Source organism: Excalfactoria chinensis, chromosome 7 (genome assembly GCF_039878825.1).
Source record: "Excalfactoria chinensis isolate bCotChi1 chromosome 7, bCotChi1.hap2, whole genome shotgun sequence".
Classification (NCBI taxonomy): Eukaryota; Metazoa; Chordata; class Aves; order Galliformes; family Phasianidae; genus Excalfactoria; species Excalfactoria chinensis.
The window spans coordinates 17903053-17929481 of NC_092831.1; the positions used below are offsets into that span (position 1 = coordinate 17903053).

At 39.9% G+C, this 26429-nt stretch overlaps 1 protein-coding gene across 8 annotated transcripts; it reads left to right on the top strand.

Moving 5' to 3' along the window:
* Positions 1–63: 63 nt before the first annotated feature.
* On the top strand, positions 64–26395 carry DYNC1I2 (dynein cytoplasmic 1 intermediate chain 2). Of its 8 annotated transcripts, none has more exons than XM_072341381.1 (17): positions 64–236; positions 1638–1755; positions 3196–3310; positions 6102–6192; positions 8719–8778; positions 9418–9533; positions 15952–16041; positions 16284–16446; positions 16539–16638; positions 17176–17301; positions 18237–18383; positions 18655–18768; positions 19093–19226; positions 20259–20403; positions 21200–21340; positions 22337–22462; positions 23124–26395. In XM_072341381.1, the coding sequence occupies exons 2-17, from the start codon at positions 1648–1650 to the stop codon at positions 23235–23237; spliced, it is 1890 nt and encodes a 629-aa protein (XP_072197482.1). In that variant the 5' UTR covers positions 64–236; positions 1638–1647; the 3' UTR covers positions 23238–26395. The 8 variants fall into 8 exon arrangements, with proteins under 8 accessions (XP_072197482.1, XP_072197486.1, XP_072197478.1 ...); XM_072341377.1 differs by having other exon boundaries at positions 79–236; positions 6048–6192; XM_072341378.1 differs by lacking the exon at positions 64–236 and adding an exon at positions 260–398 and having other exon boundaries at positions 6048–6192.
* The last annotated feature ends 34 nt before the right edge of the window (positions 26396–26429 follow it).

Sequence of the window (26429 nt, forward strand, 5' to 3'; positions counted from 1 at the left end):
TACAGCTCCCATGGTGCACCGCGCCCGCCCGGCCCCGCCCACGCCGTACGGCGAGGCCCGCCCGTCGCGGCGCGCTGCACGCCGGGCGTCGTCGTTCTCGGAGCCGAGTCGGCGCTGAGGCAGGAGGGGCGCGGCGAAGAGGCTTCCCAAAGCGCCCCCCGCCCGTTCCCGACTGAGTTCCTGCCATCGCCCCCCTCCGCCTCGCGTTGAAGCCTCCGCGTCTTTCCGCGGCTGCCGTAAGTCCCCGCGCCCCGCAGCGCCCTGGCAGCCGGATTGAGCCTCCGCGACCGCCGTAGGCCGCCGCCTGTCAGCAGCCTTTGTGGAGCGGGCGGAAGCGGAGCGGGCGCTGGGTCGAGCCGAGGGAGGAGGGCGCGGAGCTGAGCGGGTCCCGCCGGCAGGTGCGCGGGGTCCCACGGCACCGGGCTGCGGCTCTGCCCGCTGTGTCGCCCAACCAGGCCCGTCCGGGCCGAAAGGGACGCGGCCGCGGGTGGGGCCTGGGAGCGGAGCGCGGCCCGGAGGCGGCGTTGGGCGGCGGCCGCCGTGCGGGGACTGCGCGGCCCGGCGGGTGCCGCTGTGCAGTGCCGGCGGTGTGTTATTGTCTATTGACTGACGCTTAGATGTTGGCAGAGAACGTAGCTGAAAAGCTGCCGGCTGGGATTAGCGCGGGAGGCTTGCGTCGTGTTCTGCTCATAAATGTGCTACGCAGACACATGCGGTTGATCTTGTTTGGCACATGTAAGTGATTGTGTCGCTGATGCGTCTGACAGCCTGGTAGGTCCCGCAGCCGGGCCAGAGCCGCTCCGCTCCTGCACTTTGGTTACTGGAGTGCGTTTGTTGAGCAGGAAGACGCAGCTGCTGTTGGCCCTGCCTGCTCACACGGCTTTTCCTGCCTGTCTTCTTACTTGTCACCTCCTGAAGCGGATCGGGTTTTGACTGCTCTTGTTTGTGCTCGGCTTTCCCACGTGTGCTCAATCAAATGATTTATGTAACACGTCTTTGGTAGAGTTTCTGTCATTGGAAGCCCCGCCCATTTCTTAGCAGCATACACAAGATCTATAAACGAAAGGCAGAAAGATCAGCATTGCACATATTGCATTTTTGGCCATCCCTTCACTCCCTGTTTTCCTTGCTATTTACTGTAATGCTGCTGCATCTTTGATTAGGTTGGTGTTTTGGCTTCTGCTGGCGCATCTAACAGGATACATAACATTCATCCTGCTAGGTTATAAAATGGTGATAATTAATTAAGGGGTTGCAGTACGGGCACCTTTCTTACTGTTTGCTGTGTTTAAATACCATAGGTGGCTCTGGGGCTGTACAGAATTCTGTGCAACATAATATAAACTCATCTTCAGAGCTCCGTATGTCATTCAAAGTAGTGCCTCAGAAAAGCTTCAGGAATATATTGAGAAAAGGTGCTGTCACCTTCTCATCCTTCTGTTTCCTTAAACAAATCTTCTTAGCGGTGAGAATTTGCTAAGTGTGAAAATAGGAATGGAACTTCAGTTATAATTTTAGGAGTTCTCACTGTTTTGTCTTTATCCGCTTAGCATAGTTGCATTAACGATAGCAATTTTCCTGTAAATTAACAATCTTAACCAAACAAAACCACTTGGAGTGCTCTCTGTGTTGATCAGCGTTTCAGTCATGTCTGACAAAAGCGAACTGAAGGCGGAGTTGGAGCGCAAGAAGCAGCGACTGGCTCAGATCAGAGAGGAGAAGAAAAGAAAGGAGGAAGAAAGAAAGAAAAAAGAAGTAAGAAACTGTTTTCTCTTTGAAACTTGACTGTTTGCTTATGGAACTTGTCCCAGATATATGTAACACGCCTGAAAAAAGCAGGTTCACTTCGTCATTTGCTACCTGTTATTTAACGTCTATTTAATGGTCTATGCAAGTGTAGTGCTTTCATTTTCTGAGAAGGACAAAAGGCTGGTTTTTAGGATTATCCATACGGTAAGGGAGATTTTGAAAACACTTGCATTTTTAAAAATAAGAGCTATAGTCTTGTGTGCATCATCATTAATGAAATTACTGTGACGAGTGGCTGAAGTTTGACTCAGAAGTGTCTCTTCATGAGATGTGATGGTGTATTTTAGAGAACTCCATTCTGAAACACAGTTTCGGAGATGTCTGTGTGGACTGTTTGGCTGTCAGTATTGTTAGCATACAAACTACTTGCTGTGCTCCTTGATTCATGTTTAGCCTGATTTTCAAGTCAGAGTGACGTTTGGGACACGAATGCTGCTTGTTTGTTTTGCTCGATTTGTTAACCGTTTTCCACATTTCTTTCTGCTACATTATGTGACAATCTGTGATGCATTACTAAGCTTCTCCTGAAAGGGGATTATGCATCATAAACAGAATGTCTGCTGGAATGCTTTGGTGTGCTGTGTCACCTCTGCATGACGTCCTCTCTTTTGGTTATGATCTTGAAGACGTTCTCAGTTAGCGTGACTGAAGTCTGAGTATCTGCCAGCAAAATGATTCAGGGAAATCCTACCCTTGTGCTCTGATGATGATGTAATTCTGTATTGCCTGTGCTTGTGCTTTCATCTGTGTTACGGTACCTTCTCAGTTTGGAACTTGATCTCAAGTTTGGAAAAGGTCCTTTTCAAAGATGTTCAGTAGATCAAAGGTATAATACAGTCATGGGAGGAATCTTTCTTCATACTGTAGGGTTATTCTAACTGGGTCTGGATTTTGCTGCTTCTATTGAAGTCTGGTATTTCTATAATTACAATTAAAAACATGGGCTTGCCAGCGTCTGACTTGTGGATGTCTGGAGCTGGGAATTACATCTCTGTAGTTGTATGAGCAGTTAAATGGAAGTGGGAAAGCGTGGAAGATCAGCATCTTTCACTGAAGAGCCCACATTATTTCTAAATTACATGTGAGTAAATTTTTGTGCCTTTTTTTGTGTGTCTGAAATCCAGCAGATAATAAAACAACTTGAGCAAAACTGATGAACTTAAAAGAACTACTTGAAGACTGTCTAAAGCTCCAAAACCTCGTGATTCCTCCTGTCTGTTTGTCCTTTATCTACAGAAAGATCCTTCAGAATTAGTGCGGTGTCTAATGTGTCTGATGGAGGGTTTCAGTAGCACAGAAAGCGCAGGTGGTTTGATCTCAGAAATAAAATGAATCTGTTCTTAATGCCTTTTAAATGCCATGATGCAATTATTGAATTATTTCTAGACTGATCAGAAGAAGGATGCTCTTCCTATACAAGAAGAATCTGACCTTGAAAAGAAGAGAAGAGAAGCTGAAGCGTTACTTCAAAGCATGGGCTTGACACCGGAGTCTCCTGTTGGTAGGAATATTCATAGTATTTTATGAGAGTAATGTTTTATTGTTGTTGTTAGTATTTGTGCCAATTACATATTGTACATATCACAGTACATATCACTAGTAATGCTTGTCAAAGATATATTTTCAACTTAGTGGATTATTTGGAGTGTTTCGATCAAAATATTATGTATTATAAAACATGTATTGTAACATTATAATTATTCTGCTTTTCTATTCCTCTTGCACGTTATTTTTCTGATGTTTTTTGTTTGTTTGTTTATCCCTTTCCATAACGCTTAATCTTTAAATCTGGTATTTTCTCGTGGCATTGGCTCGTTTTCTTGCTGTGCCCCTTACTTCCTCTTTTTTCCTTATCTCAAATATCTGATTGACTTTGGTGGAGAAATAGCACAGCTAAGCATAAAACTTAACTGTCACAGATGATGATTTTTATCTGTGCCGCTGTTCCACCAGTTGGTGTATTGTATTGTTGCTTTGTGCCCTTAGCTGCTTCCCTCTGGAAGATGAAGTTGACGAGGGTGATACTTCAACTCTGCTTTTTGTCTCTAGTTCTGAAATCAAAGAGGAGTTAAAACTTAGTTTTCAGTTTGTCTAATTGATGACAAGGGTCTGTTTCAACTGAGTTTGCAAACAAGAAGTAATTGGTTATGTCTGTGGTCTGTGTGATTACATCTTCATAATTGTTTTTGGACAGTCCTCACACGTTATAAATACACGGCAAGCAACATTAAAGTTGCTCTCATGGCCGCATCCACAGCATTAATTTTAACATGTGTTATGTGTGATTCTGTTGGACTCCTACTTAACTGCATCCTTGTGTGCACACGGATATTTGGAGAATTTAGGCTCATCCCTTTCAAGATATCCGAATCAAGCTACTGTGCCTACTGGTAGCTCTCAGTCCTGTCTGAGGCACAGGCTGGGTGCTGGCATGGCGTGGCAACACACTGGTGATGCACCTGAACAGAGGCGATCTCCCATCTGACCAGCATGGCCTGCAGCTTGTGTGAGCTCCTGCTGACACTGGGTGGATAATTGGAGATTAGATTCCTTCATAGAAAATTGTTTTAAAATCTCATAAGGCAGTTACAGTCTTGATAACTGCGAACAAGAGGTGTCTTAGTTCTAGGAAAAGAGCCCGTAGTGTATGATAGGAATCAAAAACACACCCTTCTTATAAGAAACCCCTCATTTGTGAATGAAACTTTCAAGTTGCCGTGCTCTATTGGGATAATGCCGCCAGAGGGCACTGTAGCATCAAACGAAACTACTGAATTCTTTTGGCCTTGCTTACCCCGAGGTAGGACAGTACAGTTTTAGATGATAAGTTGCTTATTTCACCTGTTCAATTACAAGAGGGTGACATTACTGGAAATGATGACACTTTAATGCACAGAAACGTTGGAATGTACAGGTCTAAGGACATTGCTTTTAGTATAAACTGTTCAGTGGATGGTGATGGTGAGTTGCAGAACATGAAAGCTTCATACGCATGCATATACACTTACGTGTTTATGAAGGATAACTGTGATTTTTAGATGAATATGAAAGTCCCCTCGTAGGTGGGCAATTTTAATAAATCAAGTCCATTAATTAAAAACAGTCAAAATACTGTTTTTCACATTCAGGATGGAATTTCTGCCAACCAGAACCATGTCTCTGTTTTGGGATAGGATGGAGGCACTCTTCAGAATTCCCAGTACAGTGGTGACTTCAGGAAATTCTCCTGAAATGTCGCACATCTGAATTCAGAATTGTCCCTCGGTACTCACCCTGACATGTTGGATACCAATTAATAGCTGTAATTTGTCTTCAGTCTGTTGGAAGTTTCTTCTTTCGTGTTGCTAAGGATTGAATCTGTGCAATGAATGTTTCACATTATTGGAAAGTGAGGCATGAAAGAAACTTCAATGCACATCCTGGTTCTTAGGCATAAATTTAAGGTTCATTAATAAGTTTCACTACTTCTTTGGAAGAAAAAAAAAATCCTAAAAGTTGAAAGGTGTTTTATAGTAGTTTGTGTGGCTTAAATTGCATGAGTGCATGGTAATCATTTGTTGTTATGTGTCTGTTCCAAAAAAACCATGTTGCTTCTTAAAATGCAATTGCAGTCTTCATCTAAGAGATGACAACAAACTGACTTTTATCATCAAGTTCCAATGTATCAATACCAGGCTGCTTGTCATGTGAAAAGAAAGGAAGCATGAAGGTTTCCCCTGTAAAACACACCACTAACAGACATTCCCGTAGTGCACTGAACTATGTCAATTTGGTTACAGCGACAGCAAAAATAGACTCCGTGACAAGGCCATGTTGTTTTGGTTTACATTTCTGTGATTATTTGATTAGAAGCAAAGATAATAAGCTCAATACTCTCAGTTTCCTGGAAAATTAGACATTGCTATCGAAGCCGTGTTAACAGTTATCTTTGATGCACAAGCAACATGATTTGGTGGAAAGTACCATCTGCAAACTGATGCCACCTTTTGTTATAAGTTCAGATTTTAAAAAATTATTTTCCTTTTTTTTTTTAATGCCTTTTTCTCCATGTCTTCTTGTATGCACCAGATGCAGAAATACCAAACAATTGCATGAAATCCAGCATGAAATGTTAACATTGTCTTTTCCCCTCTCTTTCTACTATTCATTTTCATCCATGTATTTATTTTTTTTTTGTTTGCCATCACTTTTTTTTTTTTTTAATACTCCATGTTGAATTACTTTGGAAACATCCTAAGCTGTGCAACCTCTGCGAGTAGTAACAGCGGATACCTGTCTGTTTCACTATTTAGTCCCTCCTCCTACCTCTCCGTCCTCCAAATCCGTGAGTACGCCAAGCGAGGCTGGGAGCCAGGACTCTGGTGATGGCGCCGTTGGATCCAGGTAAGTCACCTTGCTTGTTCTTGGGCTTCATGCTTACATTCAGAATGATTGAACAGAAGAAATCAAGGCTTGTTATTTGAATATAACCCTACAATAATATTGAATCTGTGAATAGTGGCTGCCTTACAGAAGTGCTTTACTTTAAAATTTGAAATGCAACTACACAGAGTGAATTTTAGATTGCTAACATGATCTTAGTGTTTTTAAACTTACAGTTTTAAAGCTTAAACTTTAAAGAGTCTGAATGTCTTGTGGTATTGTCTTGTAAGCATGAATATCTCCGACAGTAAAACAACTAAGGGGTCAAACTTCTGAGCTCTTTTCAGCTTTCTAATGAAACATGCCTTTGGATATAGGCTATCTCCTTCCCTCCATTCTGCTTGATCTAGTAGAAGACACTTTCTACAGATTTCCCCTTGTTTCTACTTTTGGTTGTTTTTCTTTTATTCTTTTTTTTTAATACTCAGAAGTGTATTTCTCAAGATCTTCCACCTTGTAGCCGTTTTCAGAACTTGACTGTACCACTCACGATCTCTGTCGTTTGGCCAAAGGATAGCATTAGTGCAGCCGTGGTGGTTTTTCCCTTCAATTCCAGTGCTTTTCCTGTCCCTGTGTATAACAGTTTGAGAAGTGCTTTGCTATCAAATACTTGTGTTGAACTACAAACTCGGAGTGGGAAACAGTACTTCCAGAGAGTATTTTTACTGTTTCTCAGGCCCAGTCTGTGAACACAAGCGACATTTGCCTGTTAATATTGATACATTAATCATGTACTGTAATTTCCTGTACATACATTGTGGATGAAGTTTAGTTAAAGCACAGCTATCTCAAATTACATTTGTGCTTATATGAGTCTTTGCTTTGGAGGAGGACTGAACACTTAAGCCACTTTGAAACATCTTTTAAAAAGGCTGTAGTAAATCCTTGTACACACGCAGGTTACGTGTAAGTGGCTGTATGAGATCTTAGCCTGAAAACAGTTCTTAATGAGCTGCAGGAACCAGTAGGTCAGTACAGGCACAGAGGAATACAACAGGCAGTAGATATGAACCTCAATGTTTTTTACATGCTCAGGTACAGATTTGTGCATAACTTATTCATAGTGCAATTGGAAATCACTTGTCATGTAACTGAAGAATCGGTAGCGTTGCTCTCAACTGGGCTACTAGCAAGTTTAAATTACTTGAGATCTGTTATTGCTGGTTATCAGGTGAAGTCCAAGCTTGAGTGTGTTTCATCAATACAAACAATAGGTGTATAAAGAATGAGCACGCTCAAAGCAATTGATTTTATGCACAAAACATATGGAAAGGTTTTAGAGATCTAGTTATTAAACTATGGCAATGGATGTAATGTAAGTTATGTAGAATGATTTGGTAAATATGATTACAGTGGATTTGTAACTATTAGTTTAACTAGCTATTCTTCTAGTATACTTTCTACAAGAACGAGGTAAAAAATGGAGCAGTCACGATTTCGAGTGTTCGTCACTTGGCCTGTAAATTTTGGCAATCAGCTTTACCTTTAGATTTCTGCACTTGCTTTCTAAGAACGCTACCATGCATGGGATAGAAATGGAAACCTATGTTTTATTGACTTGCCGTAGTAAAATAACGGGTTCTTTGTTTTTGATTTGCTGTAAAACATGATTAAAAAAAAAATAGCATCTAAAAGCTTTAGTAATCCATGCATGTTTGTCTGTTAATCTCTCACGTGCTTGTTCTTGAACTCTGCCTGAGAGCAGGAGGTAGACTAAATGAAAACACAAAGTGGGAGCTAGATCTTTCCTTCCCCTTCATATTTCTTTTGAGATGAAAGTGACTTGAAGTAGATCTATTCTGTTTGTTATTGAGCAGGACTTTGTAATGTGTTACTAATATTAAGTCTGCTGTTTCCACGGGATTTAAATATCTTCAGTGGAGTTGGCTCTAGCGCAGATGACACTTAAAAGCCCAAGGCAGTGCTTAACCCGTAATTACTGCAATGTCACATCTTGGAAACTCTAGCAGTTCTCTTTCCCAGTGGAAATGCGTTTTGCCCCTTTACCAAAAGGTTTGTGTGTTGACTCATTTCCTTTACCAGTATGACCATTTCCTTCACATATTTACTGCTCTGGGCAAGATTGCATTACATTAACAAATCTGTCATCTTAAGGCATGGACAGATCTGAATAGATTTAGAAAGGAAGTTCCTAGTGGTTCTGGTCACTGTTTAAAATATCTTTATTAGCCTGTCATAAAAGCTACATTTGCAGGTCTTTAACTTTCAGTCTTTAAAAGAATTTAATTCCTTTCTAATAGCTCTGGGGTCTGCATTTGCTTTTTAACTTTTGTATTGACTGCATGTATCATTGCACTGAATATTTGCTGAATTTCTCTTAACTGATGTTACATTGCTTTGTTTCTTGTGAACGGTGAAATAACTATAAGCTTACTGTAACTCTAGGATTTCATAGTGTGTATTTGCTTCACTAATCTCTGGCCTTTTTTGCTAATGCTGCATGATTTGTTCAACCTGTGGTATCAGGACGCTGCACTGGGATACTGATCCATCAGTTCTTCAGCTCCACTCTGATTCCGATCTGGGGTATTGCATAGATTTCTTTTATTCCCTCTTTCATATACTTGTGAATAATGAGCATAAGAGCTTACTTTTTTGTTGGTTTTTTTTTGGACTTTGAGTTACTGTTAATGTGCCACTTGTCAATGTGTGAGCTTCAGGCCTGCAGTTCTGAGTTCTAAATAGCATCTTAAAGATAAATAAAAAAGGATGGCAAAGTTAAGTAAGGTTTTTAATTCAGAGTAATTAGATCTGTTTGTTTGTTTAAGTTTTGAAGTCCTAAAACCATTTCCCTACAAATACAGCTTATGCAGGCAGATCTGTCCCACTGAAAATAAGGGTATTTCACTTGTGTAGCAGTACTGCATGTAGCTGCAAAGAGCAAAACTTTAAAGCAATATCATTTCCTCTGTATATTTGCACAACTTTCTTTTTGTCTTAGCTGTGGATATAGGTGATGTTAAATAATAGTGATATTAAAGTATTGGTTGTGATATTGTGACTTTTTCTGGGATGTTTCCTCTTGTCTTAAGTTTCACAAAGCTATGCTGTGATTTGATGATTTGAGTATTACTGCAGACAGAATACAAAGTAATTCATGAAGTTAACTGTTTGTTTTCTGTTGTTGTTGTTGTTTTTCTTGATGTTTCTATTATTTTTATGTAGACGTGGACCTGTTAAACTTGGAATGGCCAAAATCACACAAGTTGACTTTCCTCCTCGGGAAATTGTTACGTATACAAAGGAGACACAAACACCTGTTATGACTCAGCCGAAAGAAGGTGAATGTTAACATACTACAACCAAATGTGTTTTCTTTCATTTTAGTGATGGGCTGAATTAGAGCCAACAGTTTTGATCTCAAAACATAATGTGTTAGAATGACTGTTGATTTGTGATATAATTTGTATAAATCCTACCTGTAGGTCTGCCTTAAGAGTGTTACTGACGTTCTACATCTTGTTTAATTGTAACATTACTCTTACTGATTATATGTGGCAATTTATTGCTCAGTATATGTTTAGACATTCAGTTTTTTAGTAGCTGTCAACCAGTAAATGAAAGTAGGAAATGTTTTGGATTGAGAACTCCTCCACAACTTCCTTGGAGGCTTTTTATCCTTACAACAAACTGAGTGAACAGAATGGTTGCAGGTGTTTTTTATTCTCTAACTGCATATCCATAAAATGGGCAGAACCTCTCCTTAACTCTTATATCTTGAGACTTGGAAAGGCTGCTAGAGCCATGCTTTTGTGCAAAGGGTGATGAGTTGAGAAACATTCAAGCTAAAACTAATCTGGTGAGACAAATAGGAAGTAGGGGAAAACTAACTTAAAACTGGTAGAGTTGATAATTGTGGGAGCTGTTGTGGCACAACAAATGTAGTGACTGTTATACAGGGGAGGCTTCAAGGGTCAGCTATAAGGGGTAGACATAAAAACACCGATTTTGGGTTCACTGTAACAAAGCTGAATACAAGCAATGAGTACCTTTCACCTGATGGGTTCAGGTTTTAAAACACAGAAGTCACTCACCTCAGAAGCTGACAGAACGGACAGCATTCAGTTGTTCCAAAATCTGCACCAGGCCAGTTCCACGTGCTTCTAGTTAGAGAAGGGAGGTAGTCCAGGTTTATAGGATCGTGCTTCTGTGTAGTACAGACTTGCTGTACCATCCTAGGCAATATTAAATATGGAGTAATTCTTCCCACTACCTTCTCAGCTGCAACCAGTTTGAGCCAGTGATCCTCTCCAATGATGTGAAAGTACAAGATTGCATGCAGCCCTTGGTGGTGGAGCTAGAACGTGCTAGTGACACTATTGCCTCTTTATGTAAAGAGCTTAAGTACTAATATGTTGCCTTATTATGACCCTAAAGTGCTTGAGAAACTGCTTGTCTTGGGAGGGTTGGTCTTTTTTTCTATATCCTTGTAAAATAATAAAATCAAGACCTCTCCTAGAAATCAATTTGTTTATGATTAGAGATTTAGTTTTCTTTAGAGTAGGAAGTTTTTTGCTATAGAATGCAAATCTTCTGTACTGTGCCATACAGAATATTCCATTTCCCCAAGCTGAAGTTAATAAGCGTGTTTCATAGTTTTTGCAGGAGGATGTTCAAGTCCACTGTAGACTTAGAAGGTAGATATATAGTATTTAGTTTAGGGATTTATCATACAAAGACTGGAACTCACAGCTGTTTTCTCCTCTGGTTTCAATTTATACAAGCCCGTCACTAATGACATAGAAGAAGAGAAGTGCAGAAATAGTGTTGGGGTAGAGATCTTAGCACTCAAAACCTCTTGATCTAAACATGGTATTTGGTATTTGAATTTTTTCACATCTTTGCTCTTTTTTTCCAGATCTTTCAATAGCCTTACTATTCTAATCTTACTACAGCAGCTGCATTTGTCACGTGAAAGAAACAGAATGTAATCATGAAATAGTTTGTTGTTCCAAGGAGTGCAGCAGAGACAATACAGTTGTCTTTTCATCCCTTCTGACATGCTGTGCTTCTGTTCTTTGTTTTTGTCATTCTGTGCAGTAATGATGACCTGTTTTTTGGATTGGGGACCAAATACATTTATTGTGGCTTAAGTGTTGTGCCATACTTGGTGCTCTTCTCCCTTATTTCATAACTAATAAGCCTTAACATCTAGGTCTCTATGGCATTACTACCACTTCAGTAATCTTCGTCACCATTATAACATGAACATACTGTTATGCTGCTCCATTCTCCAGCATCCTTATTCTGGCATCCCAATTTTAGCTGTCTAATTCCATTTCCCACTTCCCATGATGCTGTGTCTAACACTCCTGCCTCCTTCTCTCACTGTCCAGTTTTGGTGGATGTGCTTTTCTGTTAGTGTGGTCAACTAATTATTAGGATTATTATTTGACTTCTACTTGACATGCACTATCAGGCAGCTGGCTTTTGGATCTACTGTTTGAAAATGTATTTGAAATTGTGTTCAGTTTATACGCTCATTTCTTTCTAGCAGACAGCAGCAGAAACAGTTTCAGCAACAGAGATGCTGAGACACATAGAGTTTGTGTGTGTACTCTGGAATGTGTCTTCATATTCTGCAGGTTCTGTGTTGGCTACTGAGGGCAGTAATCATTGGTGAAAACATTCTTATCTGTTGTTCTTGCTGCATGGCTCTCTTCCTTATTGTTTGGTCTCTTACTTTTTTATTTGCTAAGATATCGTTGGAATTTGCATGGGAAGAAGTCATCAGTTCAGCCAATGGAAAGGTGTATTATTTTGAGTCCTTGAAGTGGTTAATCCAAGGAAAGACAGCTGCACAGTTGAATACGCTTCTGCTCATCTCAGTCAAGGCTTTACCAGGCAAACAGGATGTTTGCTTGGTGTCACTGTACAATGCAGTTTGTATGTAATCAGCACTGACTGCACACAGTATTGCTCCATCCGCTTTACTTCTTCAGCAGTCTGAAAATTTCATGTAAGAATGAAGATACCGAGTACTTATGTCCTTCTATTTCTCACTTAAACAGACTGACAATGATTTGGGGGTATTTATTGGCCTCTTGGATACTTGTTACAGCGAATGGGCCATTTTGATGTTTTGATATTCGAAGAAGAAGTAACAGAGCCTTATATATTCAAGTATTGCCCTGTGTAGGTCTTAAATGTACAGTGAAATGTAGGTGGGAAAACTTGATATGAAGATATACTCTGCTTAACAAAAGCCACCCATTTCACAGATGATTTAACTTTGATTAACCTACTCTGCAGCAACAGATTACTCAGGCAACTGGAACTTCACTCCAAAGTGTTATCACTGGGTGCAACCTAATATGCAGCACTGCTTTTCTTTCCATCTTGCCAAAATACATCACAATTTTGATGTAAACTCAAAGTCAAAATCCTGTGGTTCATTACACCTGCTTTTAGTGCTCACTGACAAGAAATTTGTCATTCCTGCTCACTTGATAATGTAAGATTCCCAGCTTCCTGTCAGAAAAAAAACCACACCGTCTTAATCACTTGGTGTGTTACAGTGAACGTTCATCAGTATGTTAATGTGACAGAGCCCTATTTCCTGCGCCGAGCCCTGTGACTTCCATAACTCCTATCAGCTGTTTTTATAAACTGAGGAACCGAATGTGGTAGCAGACAGTTGAAGTGCCAGTAGGTACAGTCAGTAGAAAATAATGAGGATGAAATTATCCAGTGCCTTTAAGATTTCCGTTCTTATATAGCTGACATGAAATAAATGCCGCATACTGATGTTCTTGTGGATCTTCAACTTGCTAGACGTGCAGCTTTTTTAGGAATTGTATACCTGATCTTCCAGTGTTTGCTGGGCAATGTATTGCTGCTTAGCCGATGCCCTGGAGACACCAGCACCTGAACTAGGTAATAAAATCCAGGTATGTGAGGGAAAAGAGACGTGCAACAAAAACTTCCTAGCTCTTTTACTGCATGACCACATCGTAGTGCCTTTTTGGACTGTCAGTGCTTGTGAGCAGGCATCCTAGTGTTGGGTAATGGGAGAAAGAAATTTTTTTCCCCCTAGATCCAAGGAAGTTTGCATGTGACTTTTATTTCTTTGAAGAGGAGGTTTCAAGATTTCTGTAGTCACAGATAAATGGCAGTGAGATGACACGTTCAATTTCAGGTCTGATACTTGGAGAATATTACAATAAGCGCTTATCCTGCATTTCACTGCAGTAATATCAGCTGGCTGTATGCAGTGCAAGTACTATGAAGGAATTTAGATCTCTGTATAATATATGCCATTTATGTTTCAAGCATTAAAAGGCACGAGCAATCAACTATATGATCTTTTGAATAAAATATGTAGATTAGAAGGTCACTTAGCACTAAGGGGTTGACCATCTGCATTTGAAAAGGATTTGACTCCTGTCACTGAAAATGGTACTTAGAATCAGTGTAGTATGGCTAACCCGGGTTGGGTTGAAATTTCTCATCTGGGACTTTGAAAGCTGGAATAACGTATCCAGGGTGATCCCAGACGAAATTTCTGGATTTAAGGCGTCATTTCAGTCTGCTGTATTGATTGGCTGGGAGAGAGAGGGGGCCGTTTTTATAGGAGTATAACGTGAATTTGTTGTCCTGTGTTTGTTGTCCTCAAAACAATGTCTGTTAACTTGTATTACAGTTCTTTTGGATTAATTAGCGTTCGCACCTATAGTGATTTGGTGCTAAGAATTACATGCTTTGGAATTGCTGCAGGTTGTACGGCTTGCAGATTACTCGTCCGCTGTACGTGCGAATCCATCTAAAAGGAGCAGTGTCTTTCTGTTTCTCTGCGTGATTATTTTGCCCAAAAAAGCTTTCATTTTTTTTAAGTAGCACAAAAGCTGTAATTGGCATGCTTTGTAAGGAAGTGTCAATGTGCAAGAGAGTGGAGATCACTAAGAATTCTTTTACGCGTTCTTTCCCCTTTGCACCACCGCCTCCTCAGCAGGGTCACTGAGATCACTAGCTTTTCTTCAAATGGCCATTTTCACTGGCAGGTGCATTATACCCTGTATTTTCAGATTGTTTTTCCATTCTGAATGTTTGGCAGGTTGATTGCTCTGGCTGCATTGACGGAGAAAGGGCTGACAAATGCGGTTGGGCTGGCTGAAAAGACAGTGATTACTGTTTTCCTTTGTGGCTGATTGAGGCCCTTGAAAGGAAAGATTTTAACCTTCACCATTTGGTTCAAAAGTATGAGCATATATTGAAATCATTCATGCCATTTATCCTAGTTCTGTAAACTTGTCAGAACGTAAAAATCGCTCAATTTCAAGTAATGTAGGATTGGCATACGTCATTATCATTTTGATTAAGTTGGAGTTTGTATTATTGTGTGCATTATACAGTGTCATTTAAAGCTTTCTTTCCTGCAGGTACAGTTATATTTTTATTGCCTACACTATAGAGTTAGAAAGATTTTCAGACCTCTTTAAACCTATCACTATGTGTGTGGTTTGGCAGCTGGTATGGCCTACAAGCTGTATTTTGTTTGCAGGGTAAAGGCTTGTCTGTAGACCTCCTGGAGTGCTGGTAATTGCACAGGCTTGCCATTGGGGAGAGACATGATTGGAAGCAGTCAGGCAGAAAAATGCTGTGCCATCCCGTTGCCACCTCATAGCTGAGAGACAATCCTAGCAGTACCATCTGGTTGTTGCTATCTAGTCAGCTGGCTGGCTGCTGGGACCGTGGCTTGGCAGCTGGTTCCCATCCCTTGACCACGCTTTTTTCTTTTCTTTTTTTTTTTTCCTCCCGTTTTTTTGTGTGTGGATTCTGTTGTTGTTGTTGGTAGGTAACTGAACATGGGTCAGGGAGATGGCTGCAACAAACAGACCTAGTCCATGTTGAATACTGCCTTGTTACTTGTGGTGAGGCATGCAGCAGACTCCTGCTGCCATTCCCTTACAGGCAGGTGATGTAGCTGTTTAACTGATAAAAACAGTCTTTCGGAAGCTTATATGGGGGCAGCGGAAGAAAAGCCATGAAGCCTGTATTCCACAGCACTGAGTAATTTAAACTTCATTTCTGGTTTACGATATTCAAAGAACAAAATGCAGAAAATGCTGTAAGCCCTGTCAGTGTTCCTGAACATTAACACTGTTTGTTATTCATTGCAATTAGGGAAAACACATTTCGCTATAAAGTCCTCATTGCTAAACATGGTGCAGATAATGAGACTCACCTTTAGAATGACAGAAAAAATGTAATATCACTGCTATTGTCTTTAGCAAAATTTGCCTCTCAGAGTAGCAACCTGAAAGCTAATGTAAGCCATCTTTGTGCCACAGAAAGACCCATTAGACTGATGGTTTCAGATCCTCAGTAAGCAGCTGTGCTGTAGACTATTTTAGGCATTTGATTTTTCTTTATTCTGTGGCATTAATGTGTCAGCACGTTCCACAGAACATGCATCAACCACATGGTTTTGTGTGGAATCATAAATGCTTGGAAGAGAGATTTCTGCTTTGGGTTCTTTACAGTTTTTAATGCGTCTTCTTTCAGTTTATACAGGTACGTAATTTTGTGCACGTAAAATCCAGCTGCAGGCAGTGTGAGATGATGTTATACGGGGATGTTCATCTTAGAAATAGAAGCATTTTAAGCTAAATTATACCACTCTCTATCTGTTGAGATTCCTATGGAATGATATCGCTCCTCTCTAAAAACACTGACAGTCTCGTCGTGCTTTTTTCTTAGATGAGGAAGAAGAAGATGATGTGGTTGCCCCAAAGCCATTAGTTGAACCGGAGGAAGTAAAAACATTCAAAAAGGAAGAGGAGGAGGAAGGTACGTCTCACCTCAGCATGTTGTGCTGCAAATGAAAATATTTAATACATCTTAGCCTTCCCACTGAGTTGAAATCAAATTGAGTGACGTTTTAATACTTAATATCAAGCACAGGGATGTTAAGAAAAACATTTTCCGACATTGTGCATTGTGATAAATACTTCTGTTTGTTTGCTCTTTCCCTTCCTTGGAAAGAATTTGTGGAAGTATGCATTTATAGAAAGCCTGTAATCCTTTTCCAGCTGCCCCTCATGAACTTACGGAAGAGGAAAAGCAACAAATTTTGCATTCTGAAGAGTTTTTAAGTTTCTTTGACCACTCTACAAGGATTGTTGAAAGAGCCCTTTCTGAGCAAATCAATATTTTCTTTGACTACAGTGGAAGAGACTTAGAAGACAAAGAAGGGTAATGTGAACGCTGAATGCTTTGCTGTGAATGTACTATGTTTTTGCTTGAAAAAGTGGTCAGAGATTAACATTTCTTAATTGCCTTCACAGGGAGATTCAAGCGGGAGCAAAACTGTCCTTAAATAGGCAGTTTTTTGATGAACGCTGGTCAAAGCATCGTGTTGTCTGTTGTTTGGACTGGTCCTCTCAGGTAAAAAATACTAACGTTATGCAGTCATCTTTGTAAGTTCCTTTAGTTCTGTCCACTTGAACCTTCTGAGCGTAGAATTAAAATAGGCTGTATTTCTAAAGGAATTCCTTACAACAGTTCTTAAATTGTCCGTGGTTTGCAAACAGTAAAAGGAATTTGCATCTTACGTGGAAAGCAGAAGAAACTTTGAATTACAAAGAAAAAGTCTTCAGCACATTTGGTTCTTCCTTCTGCTCTACTTTACAAAGTTAAGCGTTAGCTTCAGAAAACAGGGCTCACTTAAAAGTTTTATATATAAAAGTAGATAATGATAAAAGAGCAAAAATTTAATGTGCACATTAATAATGTGTTATGAGCTCAATTTGTAACAACTGCGCTTTTAACTGATTCCATTTCTCACAGGAATTATATAAGGTGATTTTTGTTTCTCTTTTTCTTTGATCCCTGTTTCGGCAGCACAGAACAAAGATTCTAGGATTGCCTGGACCCCTCGCTAATCATCTTCCTCATTTTGAATCTTTCTCGCTCATTTTTCAGTACCCAGAATTACTTGTTGCCTCTTACAACAACAACGAGGATGCACCTCATGAGCCTGATGGAGTGGCCCTTGTGTGGAATATGAAGTATAAGAAAACTACCCCAGAGTACGTCTTCCACTGCCAGGTACAGTTCTGTCTCGTGAGAATAAAGATTTTATGCTGATGAGCTTGGATATCTACCTTCCTTATGACCGTCAACGTAATTATTTCATTGGGCTGGCATTCACTTTAACCACATGTATTTGCAAACAGATGGTGATAGCAAAAGGATGCAGCTTAGAAACATTCTTCTGTTATAGAATTTCTGACATCATTCAGAATTCAGTCTTGTTTTAGAACTCACTTTAATTTACTTGAAAGCCCAAAACCTTCTTGTGTAATGGCTGAGCCACAAAGAAGGTTTGTATGTAAGGAGACTGAGCGGAGTTGTATACTACTAGAGCTTAATTTACTGAATAAAATGAAGATGGCCTGAGGAGATGGAGCAAGGATGAAAACTAGAAACACATGTTGCGAGTGAAAAAGGCAGATGGAGGTTTCTCAGTAAATGCAGAAAGATAAAATCTTGCAAATTTCTTCCGTTATCCCAAGCCTGAAATAGCCACTTTACTTTCAAAATGTTGTATTTATGAAAAATTACATAGCTGAATCAAAACGTAATCCAGTGTTATCAGATTACTGTCGAAGCCCAGATTGCAAAAGTAGCTTTATTGTGTTGAGACAGGTTTGTGGGCTCATGAAAAAATGACCACAGACTGTGGCAAAACATGAATAACTAACTTGTGCGTTCCCGGACCTTCTCTTGCCAACAAACCATGGTAGGAGCAACATGAATTTATACATACGGGGTGGGGAAAAAAAGAGAACTTCAGTTTCTGAATGCGAGTTAAAATTAAGAGCTTACTGATGTTCACAAAATGTTTTTGAATCCACATGTGGTAGGACAATGAAATAGTATACCAAAGCAAAGCAAAGAGCTTACTGGTCAGGTTTTCTTTTAGTTTTAGATGTAGCATCAGTGATTTTTGTGCATTTTTGGTTGTTTTTTTTCCCTTCCAGTCAGCAGTTATGTCAGCTACATTTGCAAAATTTCATCCCAATTTGGTTGTTGGTGGCACGTACTCTGGCCAGATCGTGCTATGGGATAATCGCAGCAATAAGAGAACTCCAGTGCAGAGAACTCCACTTTCAGCTGCTGCTCACACGGTAGGGGGTGAAATATCTACAAAGACTGTTTCTTGTTAAGATGCATTTAACCTCCAGGAAACTCTGTCCGGTGCACTTGATTGATAATGCTTAAATGTTTGTCTGTGTTTTCCTTAGCTATCACTGAAGAACGGGAGTATTCTCTGTGCCATACTGTGATCAACATTTTCTCTTCCATTAAATGACATTATATATGTTGTAGCGTATTTACTGCACTAGAATTGGTTGGTATTGGTAATTCCTTTTTCTGACGCTATTTCGTAATTCTTAGCACCCAGTCTACTGTGTAAATGTTGTTGGGACTCAGAATGCTCATAACTTGATCAGTATCTCAACTGATGGGAAGATATGCTCTTGGAGCCTGGACATGCTTTCCCAGCCACAGGTAAGATAGATAAGTTTGGGTTTGTATAGTATCTGTGCTAGATAAATACTTGATAAAAACTTAATGAATCTAAGAAGAATTAATAAACATTTTCACAATGCACAATTATACTTAAGCTTAGTAGGTATTTGATAAAATGCCTTTTTTGCCCTGTGCAATGTTGTAAAAACTATATTCACCATTAGAACAAGAGAGAATCTTCTTATTCTTGCACAGTTCCATGTAAGCAGAACAACAACAAATCTAGAGAAATGTAAATGACTTTGGAAATGTTAGTGTCTGTTTTATATATTTTAAAGCAAGTTACTGATGTTTTCACTACAGGATAGCATGGAGCTGGTTCACAAACAGTCCAAGGCTGTGGCTGTTACTTGCATGTCCTTCCCAATTGGAGATGTCAACAACTTTGTTGTTGGAAGTGAAGAAGGCTCAGTCTATACCGCATGCCGTCATGGGAGGTGAATAAAAGCTTTTTAATTATTCAAAGGAAATAAAAGCTGTGAAATGATGAGCCCATGTATGCCTTACACAGCTAAAATTGTTTCTAGTACACGCTTAGTCTTTGTTCTTGACAACCTTTGAAACAGCAGTGTTTGAATTTGAGTGCATGCTATTTTCCATGAGCTTCATTAAAACCAGGAGGATTTTGATTACAGAACTGGTCCTGCGCTCTCTGCGTTGGCCAGGAGTTGTTTGCAGCGATGGGGGCAGTGCAGGTCACTGAGGTTTTATTCATTTGAATTGTAGCAGAACATTCCAAACTTTGTATCAGTTCTGTAGATAATTGTACAGTAACATCACGCACGAATCTTAAATTGGCTAGCTTTTCTCCTGCTGTTCAATCTATTTTGAAATTGTCTGACTGTATCTTATCAATTGCTTTCTTAAATATAACTGAGTGTCCAGGTTTCATCTCAAATACACATCACCCTTGCTGCACGGCTTTTTGGTTCCAGAATAGCTGAAATTGTATCACTTCTGTGTAACATTCTTTCCATCTCTCCCCCCCCTCCCTCTTTTTTCATCACTTCTGATAGGAGGCTATTAGGGATATATTGTTACTGGTTTATGTCTGAATCCTCATGTGCGTCTACAAGGTGTACTTGCAGTTCCTCTTTTAAGTTAGTGGGAATTTTATGCTCGTTCCTGAGACTGGATTTGGTTCTTGGTGTGATTCCAAGTTTTAGCTATTGCTTTGAAACAATACAGTTAAATAAGAGAGGATCTGTACCTGCTGAATGGGTCTCTGTGCCCCATGGTCTATTTTTGGCACCTAAGGAGAGCAGGAAAGAGATGTTGAAGTTAAAGTCAGTATTCGAGCCTGGTCTTCAGTGAGCCCGTTGAGTTTTCAAGCCTCTGCAGTGGGCTAACATCCATTCAAAGCATCAAAATCTTCTTGAGGTTATATTTAAAATGCATTTCAGTGCTATCTCTGTCTGCAGATGTATGGTTTCCAGAGAAATTAACTTTGGTTATATATTCTAAAACAGCAAAGCTGGAATCAGTGAGATGTTTGAAGGACACCAGGGACCAATCACAGGTATCCACTGCCATGCAGCAGTTGGACCTGTAGACTTCTCACATCTTTTTGTCACCTCTTCTTTTGACTGGACAGTAAAGCTTTGGACAACGAAGGTAACTATAATAGATAGTTCAGTGGTTTTCTTCTTAGTCCTTGACACAAGGTGGTGCTATAATGTAAGCTACCCAACTCAGGAAACTTAGGTAAACTGAAGACAAACTGTGTGAAGCTCTCTAGATCCCTAGCAGTAGTCCAGTTGATTCCTAGTGCTTGGTTTTTGGTTTACTGCAAAGAGAAGACAACTGATGAACAAAACTAGTTGACAGCATGAAGATGTCTTTGCTTTCAGATTGTACATCATTTGTGTACTTCTGATCCATTCTGTTCATCCTTTTGCCCTTTGTTATCAACAATGATTACAGTGTAATACAAATCATTGTTAAATTCAATTACGCCATTTAATGCATAAGACAAATGTTTTGCTACAATTTTGTGGAGGACTGGGAGACAGCACCGAAACTAATCTCAAACTGCATTTAGAGACTGGCAGTTGACACAAGTAGCATTCATGGCTGGAATTACCTCTCCTGCTGTTGTGCTGATTCCCTGAGGAGCACAATGCTGTCACTGAATTTGCATTTTCTTGATTTACAACATTTTTAATGCATTAAGTTTCAAATCTCTTACAGTATTGGTTTGCTACTGATTTCTTTATCCCAAGATAAGACTGCGTGCATCAGGAAGCATGTCTTTGCTGATGCCCTTAGTTTCTGGCTGCTTTTTGCAGAGGCTGTTTTTTTGTTGTTTTTTTCCTTCACGTTATTGATGAGCTTTGTGTTTTGCCTTACTTGTCAAACATACAGTTTGAATTGCAGGCTTGGGATATTGCATTATGTCTGTTCTTTTCAGAATAACAAACCTCTCTACTCATTCGAAGACAACTCAGATTATGTTTATGATGTTATGTGGTCTCCTACACACCCTGCCCTGTTTGCCTGTGTGGATGGGATGGGCCGGCTTGACCTATGGAATCTCAACAATGACACTGAGGTGAGGCAATTGAGTTAGCAGCCAAATATAGCTGGAAAATTGTTTGTGCACGTGCAAAAAAGTGACAAGAGTTCACCAAAGTATTTTTGTTGTCCTTAAATATTCTGAAACTCCAGTAGTTTCTGCCTAATGAATATTTTACTTTGATTGCAGGGTAGTAATTCAAATGACTGGTCATAATGAGTGGCAGCAGTAATTAAATTGTTGTAAGCATAACAAGAAGGTAAAACATCTGTTGGTTTGATACCAACCCAGATTGTGAAAGTGACTTTTAGACCTTCCCCAGTGTGGCCTTAGCAGCCTACAGCTTAGCAGTCTGAAGCAACCTGCCACCAAGACATCACTTTTGTTCTTAGTGCCATGCTGCTATTGCTGCAGTAATAACAGCGGTGAAATTGTAAGTTGTTTCTAAACTAAGAGGATGGAGTGTCTGGGTTTTGTGGTGTGAGCTATGAATCTACCCACAGTATAAACCCTTCCCAAGACTAAACTTGCTAGAGATAGACAAAGGAGAATTCTGACATACTCTGCAATTAGAAATTTCACCTTCACCAAAATGCATAAAGAAGAAAGAGGGCTTCTTTAAAAGTATATGCCAGTGTGTGGTTTATAAATTGGAGTTACCCAGTGCTAGCCTCCAGTCTGGTTTTGAGCCACCAAAACAGCTGCTGTCATCCCTGCCTGCATCCATTGTATCACCTAAATTCTCAGGGCTCTTCCTTGCTGTCCTACAGAGCTACAAGGCGAATGCCTCCTGTGTCATGGTTGGAGTGCAGGTGTGTGTTTTGATAAAGTCAGAGGGCAGGAAGTGCGTTGTTCTGGTCACATCACTAGTGGTAGCATATGGCCATTGAGAGCCATCTGAGACTTACAGACTGCCTTAATTGGCAAGTCCAGCATTTTGTTGGATACAGCACTGATGGATGAGGTATCTTCTGTCATCTTCAAATAGGAAATCCTCATACATTTTTAACATTGTCTTTCAAATGAATACAGGTGCCAACTGCAAGCATTACTGTAGAGGGCAATCCTGCTCTGAACCGTGTGAGATGGACACATACTGGGAGAGAGATTGCTGTCGGTGACTCAGAGGGACAAATAGTTATATATGATGTGGGAGAGGTACGTATACCATGTGTTGTGCAAAGTGCATTGCAGGACAGACAAGTTTACTTGACTTGTATTTTGCAACTTGCTTTTAACTTTCCCTCTCTGTGATTAGAGAAAGAAATAACATTTCCTTTGTGTTTGTTTCACATATTCTGTCATAACTGTTTAGCATACCGTCTGGCAGCTATGCCAGTCAAAAACTGAATACCTAATCTTGATGAAACCATTAGCAGCTTTGTTTGTAGGGATTTCATGTTCTTTGTAACTGGCTCATGTAAATTTCATCGATTGCTTGAGAAGTATTGAACAAAAAGTTTTGAAATGGAGCAGTCTTGACTTCGTTCCATAGGGAAGTGGTTGCTCTCATAAGTGTGCATATAGCAGTAGTACATGGTGTTTTGACTGGGTGCAGACGTGGCATTAATTTTCCTCCTTGTAGACAGTCTCATGCAAGCTTGACACAATAGCATTGCCTGCTTAGATATATCACTCTCAAATTCTGCTGCTTTCATTAGTTAGAGCTGTTGATGTTTCGACTGCTTTAAAGTTACACTAAGAAAGGTAAGCTGTTCTGTCAGAACCTCTTCTGAATGTTATTTGTGAATTCTGCTGCTCAAAACGAGCTCTGTTTGTATATATTGGTGGGCTTAAATGATGTTTTCTTTGTCCACAGCAAATTGCAGTTCCTCGCAGTGACGAGTGGACTCGGTTTGGCCGAACACTGGCAGAAATAAATGCTAACAGAGCTGATGCAGAAGAGGAAGCTGCAACCCGCATCCCGGCATAGATCTCTGAAAATGGGCAGCGGTGGTAGACTTGTGAATGATTTGATGAAATCTTAGAAGTATAAGCAAGTGTCAGTAATAGCTTAAGGGAGGAACATGTGGATTCAACCATGGACTTGCAAAACGTGTTACGATCACTGAAAATCAGATCTTGCATTGTTGACTTTTTATATAAAACTTACACAAATCAAATAATGTGCTTGTAACTTTTAATACAGTTAACTTTGACTTTGCAAGGAACTTCTTTTGCTGAAACACTAACGTGGTGTAAATTCGCTGTTAAGCTTCTGAAATCTTCACTTTATAAACGGTATGTTTCCGAAAAGTAGAAATTGTGTTTCTAAACAGGTTCTGTTTCTAAACTAAACTTTCTATATCACAAAGATCGACTTTCATGGGGTAGTAAGTTTCTGAAGGGTTCTTTAATTCAAACTGCCAATGGCTGTGCATGCGTTTGTTCCAACTAAGTTTCATTGCTTATATAGAGATAAGCCTCAGACTCTGGTAGTGAGTAATACGAGTGAATAAAATTTGTCTGCAGTTAGTATCCATGTGATAATTGAACCAGAATTGATGAAATACATATTTAATAACAATAATAAGTTCTTTTGTTTTGAATTGGTGCATTAGAGAGTGAAACTGATTCATAAATAAATATTGTATGAGCTGCCCTGAGCCCCAGTCTGTCTCCCTTCAGTAGTATCAGAGTAGAATGTTCCCAGGAGCTGCTGCCTGCCTTCACTTATACTGCACGTCAGTTTTGCACTCCCGGCCTTCACTTGCTATCATGGCAGTTGGGTAAAACAAGGAAGGCCACTCTTGTCAATGTTTTCCTTTCCAAAGCATGGTGAGCTACATTTTGAATTGATTTCCGCAGCATCAAACTTGCTACTGATTGTCCATATGAAGATAAAGAAAAATTTTCTTGTTGCTTTTTAACGTTTCTTTTGAATCAGAAACCTCTCAACAACTGGGCAATGGAATGTTACAATCTCTGTTAGAGGCTGTACTTTTTTAATATATCTCTCCTAGGATATTGTAAACCTTCCCATCAAACATCCTGCCCTACCCCTTGTTATTTTTGTTAGCTTAGGATTCTTAATCCAAGTTAGAACTACGCAAGTTTAGTTTCTCTCATTCTTAAGTTTTGGAGTTTATCTTCTTGTTTCTCAGTTCCATTCCAAGCAGTTCACAGAGATGCTAGCAGCAGCAGTGCTGTCTTAAAGAGGTTCTCTTCTGTGGGTTTGAAAGGGAAATGGCTGTAGGCTTCCCCAGTGTTGGCTTGTCAGAAGTCCACCCTTTATTGCCAGTACAGAGTCAAGCTGTTCAGTTTGAAATTTGCCTTGTATCTTTGTTTCAGTATTACAACAGCAGCTGTTTGGTTGAGAAATACGTGAACTACATAGAAAACAGGCACATCATGTGGTGATTTTCTACCCCTTAGGCACAATAATTCTTACAAACAGAAGGTTTTCCTCCTTCCCTCAATACTGTCACATCTCCTTTAGTAATGTTTCCTTCAGACTTGAAACATACATATAGATCATACAGATATAGTTTTAACCTTTCTGTAACTTAACAATATTTCTGTGTTTCTGCTTGTGTTCCTTACTCAGAAAATGGTTACATGCAGATCAAAGCAAGTTTTAAAACCCTCTTTGCAAAGTTAAGAGACCAACAGTGGTGCCGCTTACTATAAATGACCATCCTGGGAGCCACGCTGTCCAGTTTTAGAGCTGTGAGAGTTCTCACACTGGAAAGCCTTCCAGGGCTGATCCAGTCAGTCAACAAGCTGTGACTGAGATTAAATGCCAGTGGGTACTACACGTCCGTATCTCTAAGCAGAACAAAATATACAGATAAAGGAAAGAGTGTTCCCAGGAGGCCTCTATCCACAGAACTGCACAAATAGGTAACTTTTTTAAACAGTTAAAAAAAAAAAAAACAACACTTAATAGGGCTGTATACATGTTGCAGCATAGAGATCAAACAGCTGATCCCAGTGTACTATAATGTATAGCTCACTAAATATTATTCAGTGTGGAAGAGATGCTGTATCTTCATTACAAGCTAGAACTGAAGTTCAGTTTATAGGCAACTGCTTTTTCGCAAGCCAACTAAAACTCTCCATAGTGGCGACTGGCTGAGCAAGTTGTTACCGGTGGGGCCCACTGTTTCCCAGGATGTTTAATCCTGAAAGAAACTGTAAAACTAAAGACCGGAGGTGGACATACTTTAACAAGAGAAGCTGGAAGCCCACTTACCTTCTTCCTGCATTTATGGTGGTGTAACTTCTTTTCCTTTAGGACTGTAGAAACGTACACCATTTCCTCTGTCGTTTTGGATTTAAAAGTTACATTAGCAGACATTTTTCTCTGTATCCTAAGTTTAAAAATAAACCAGAAGAGTTCAAGCTTCTCTTTTACTGTGTATTCTACTCAACTGGAATTTATTCTCAGTCTAGAAAGTCAGTTCTGCATAATAGAAGAGTTTTGTTGTTGTTTGGAGTTTGGTGGGGTTTTTTTGGCCTTTCTATAACAAAGTACAGATAAGTCATTGTCACTTTGTCTGTCAGTGGTAAAAACTATCTAGAAATATAGTGAATGCCTTCAGTTTCTGTTACAGCAAGTTCTCCATTCTGGAGTTCTTTGTCCTCCTGCTGTGAAACTTTGTGCATTTGGGCACTTGGGTAGGTAGACTACAGTTCTATTTTGCTACAGTTTTAGAAGCTTCCTGGGTGGAAGATGAAGGAATTTTGTTAATAGGGACAGTTATGCATTCCTTTATTTCACACACAGTGGTCGAAATCAGATACTAACTGCTTGGCAGGTGGGGTGGTGTTTCTTACTTCATTCTCCACTATCAAAAGCACAGCTGATGTCACTTCGCTTAAGAAAGACCTCAGAACTAAGTAATATTCAATATTAATTTGTCAAACACTTAAAAGGTTGGTGTCCGAGACCATGTAGATCTGCCCAGACGTGCATTTCAGCAGTAAGAGTTGGCCACAGCTGTCCCTAGTTCCCGTGTACTATGCCCTGGAATGTGGTAGTACCAGAGCTATCGCACTACTTTAGTGCAATTTGCTGCTCAAAGGCAAACACTCCAAATAATCAACCCTGTTTAAAAAAAATATCATGAGTCTTAATAACAGACAAATATTTCTTATTTTAAATATGCTACCATAGAGGCAA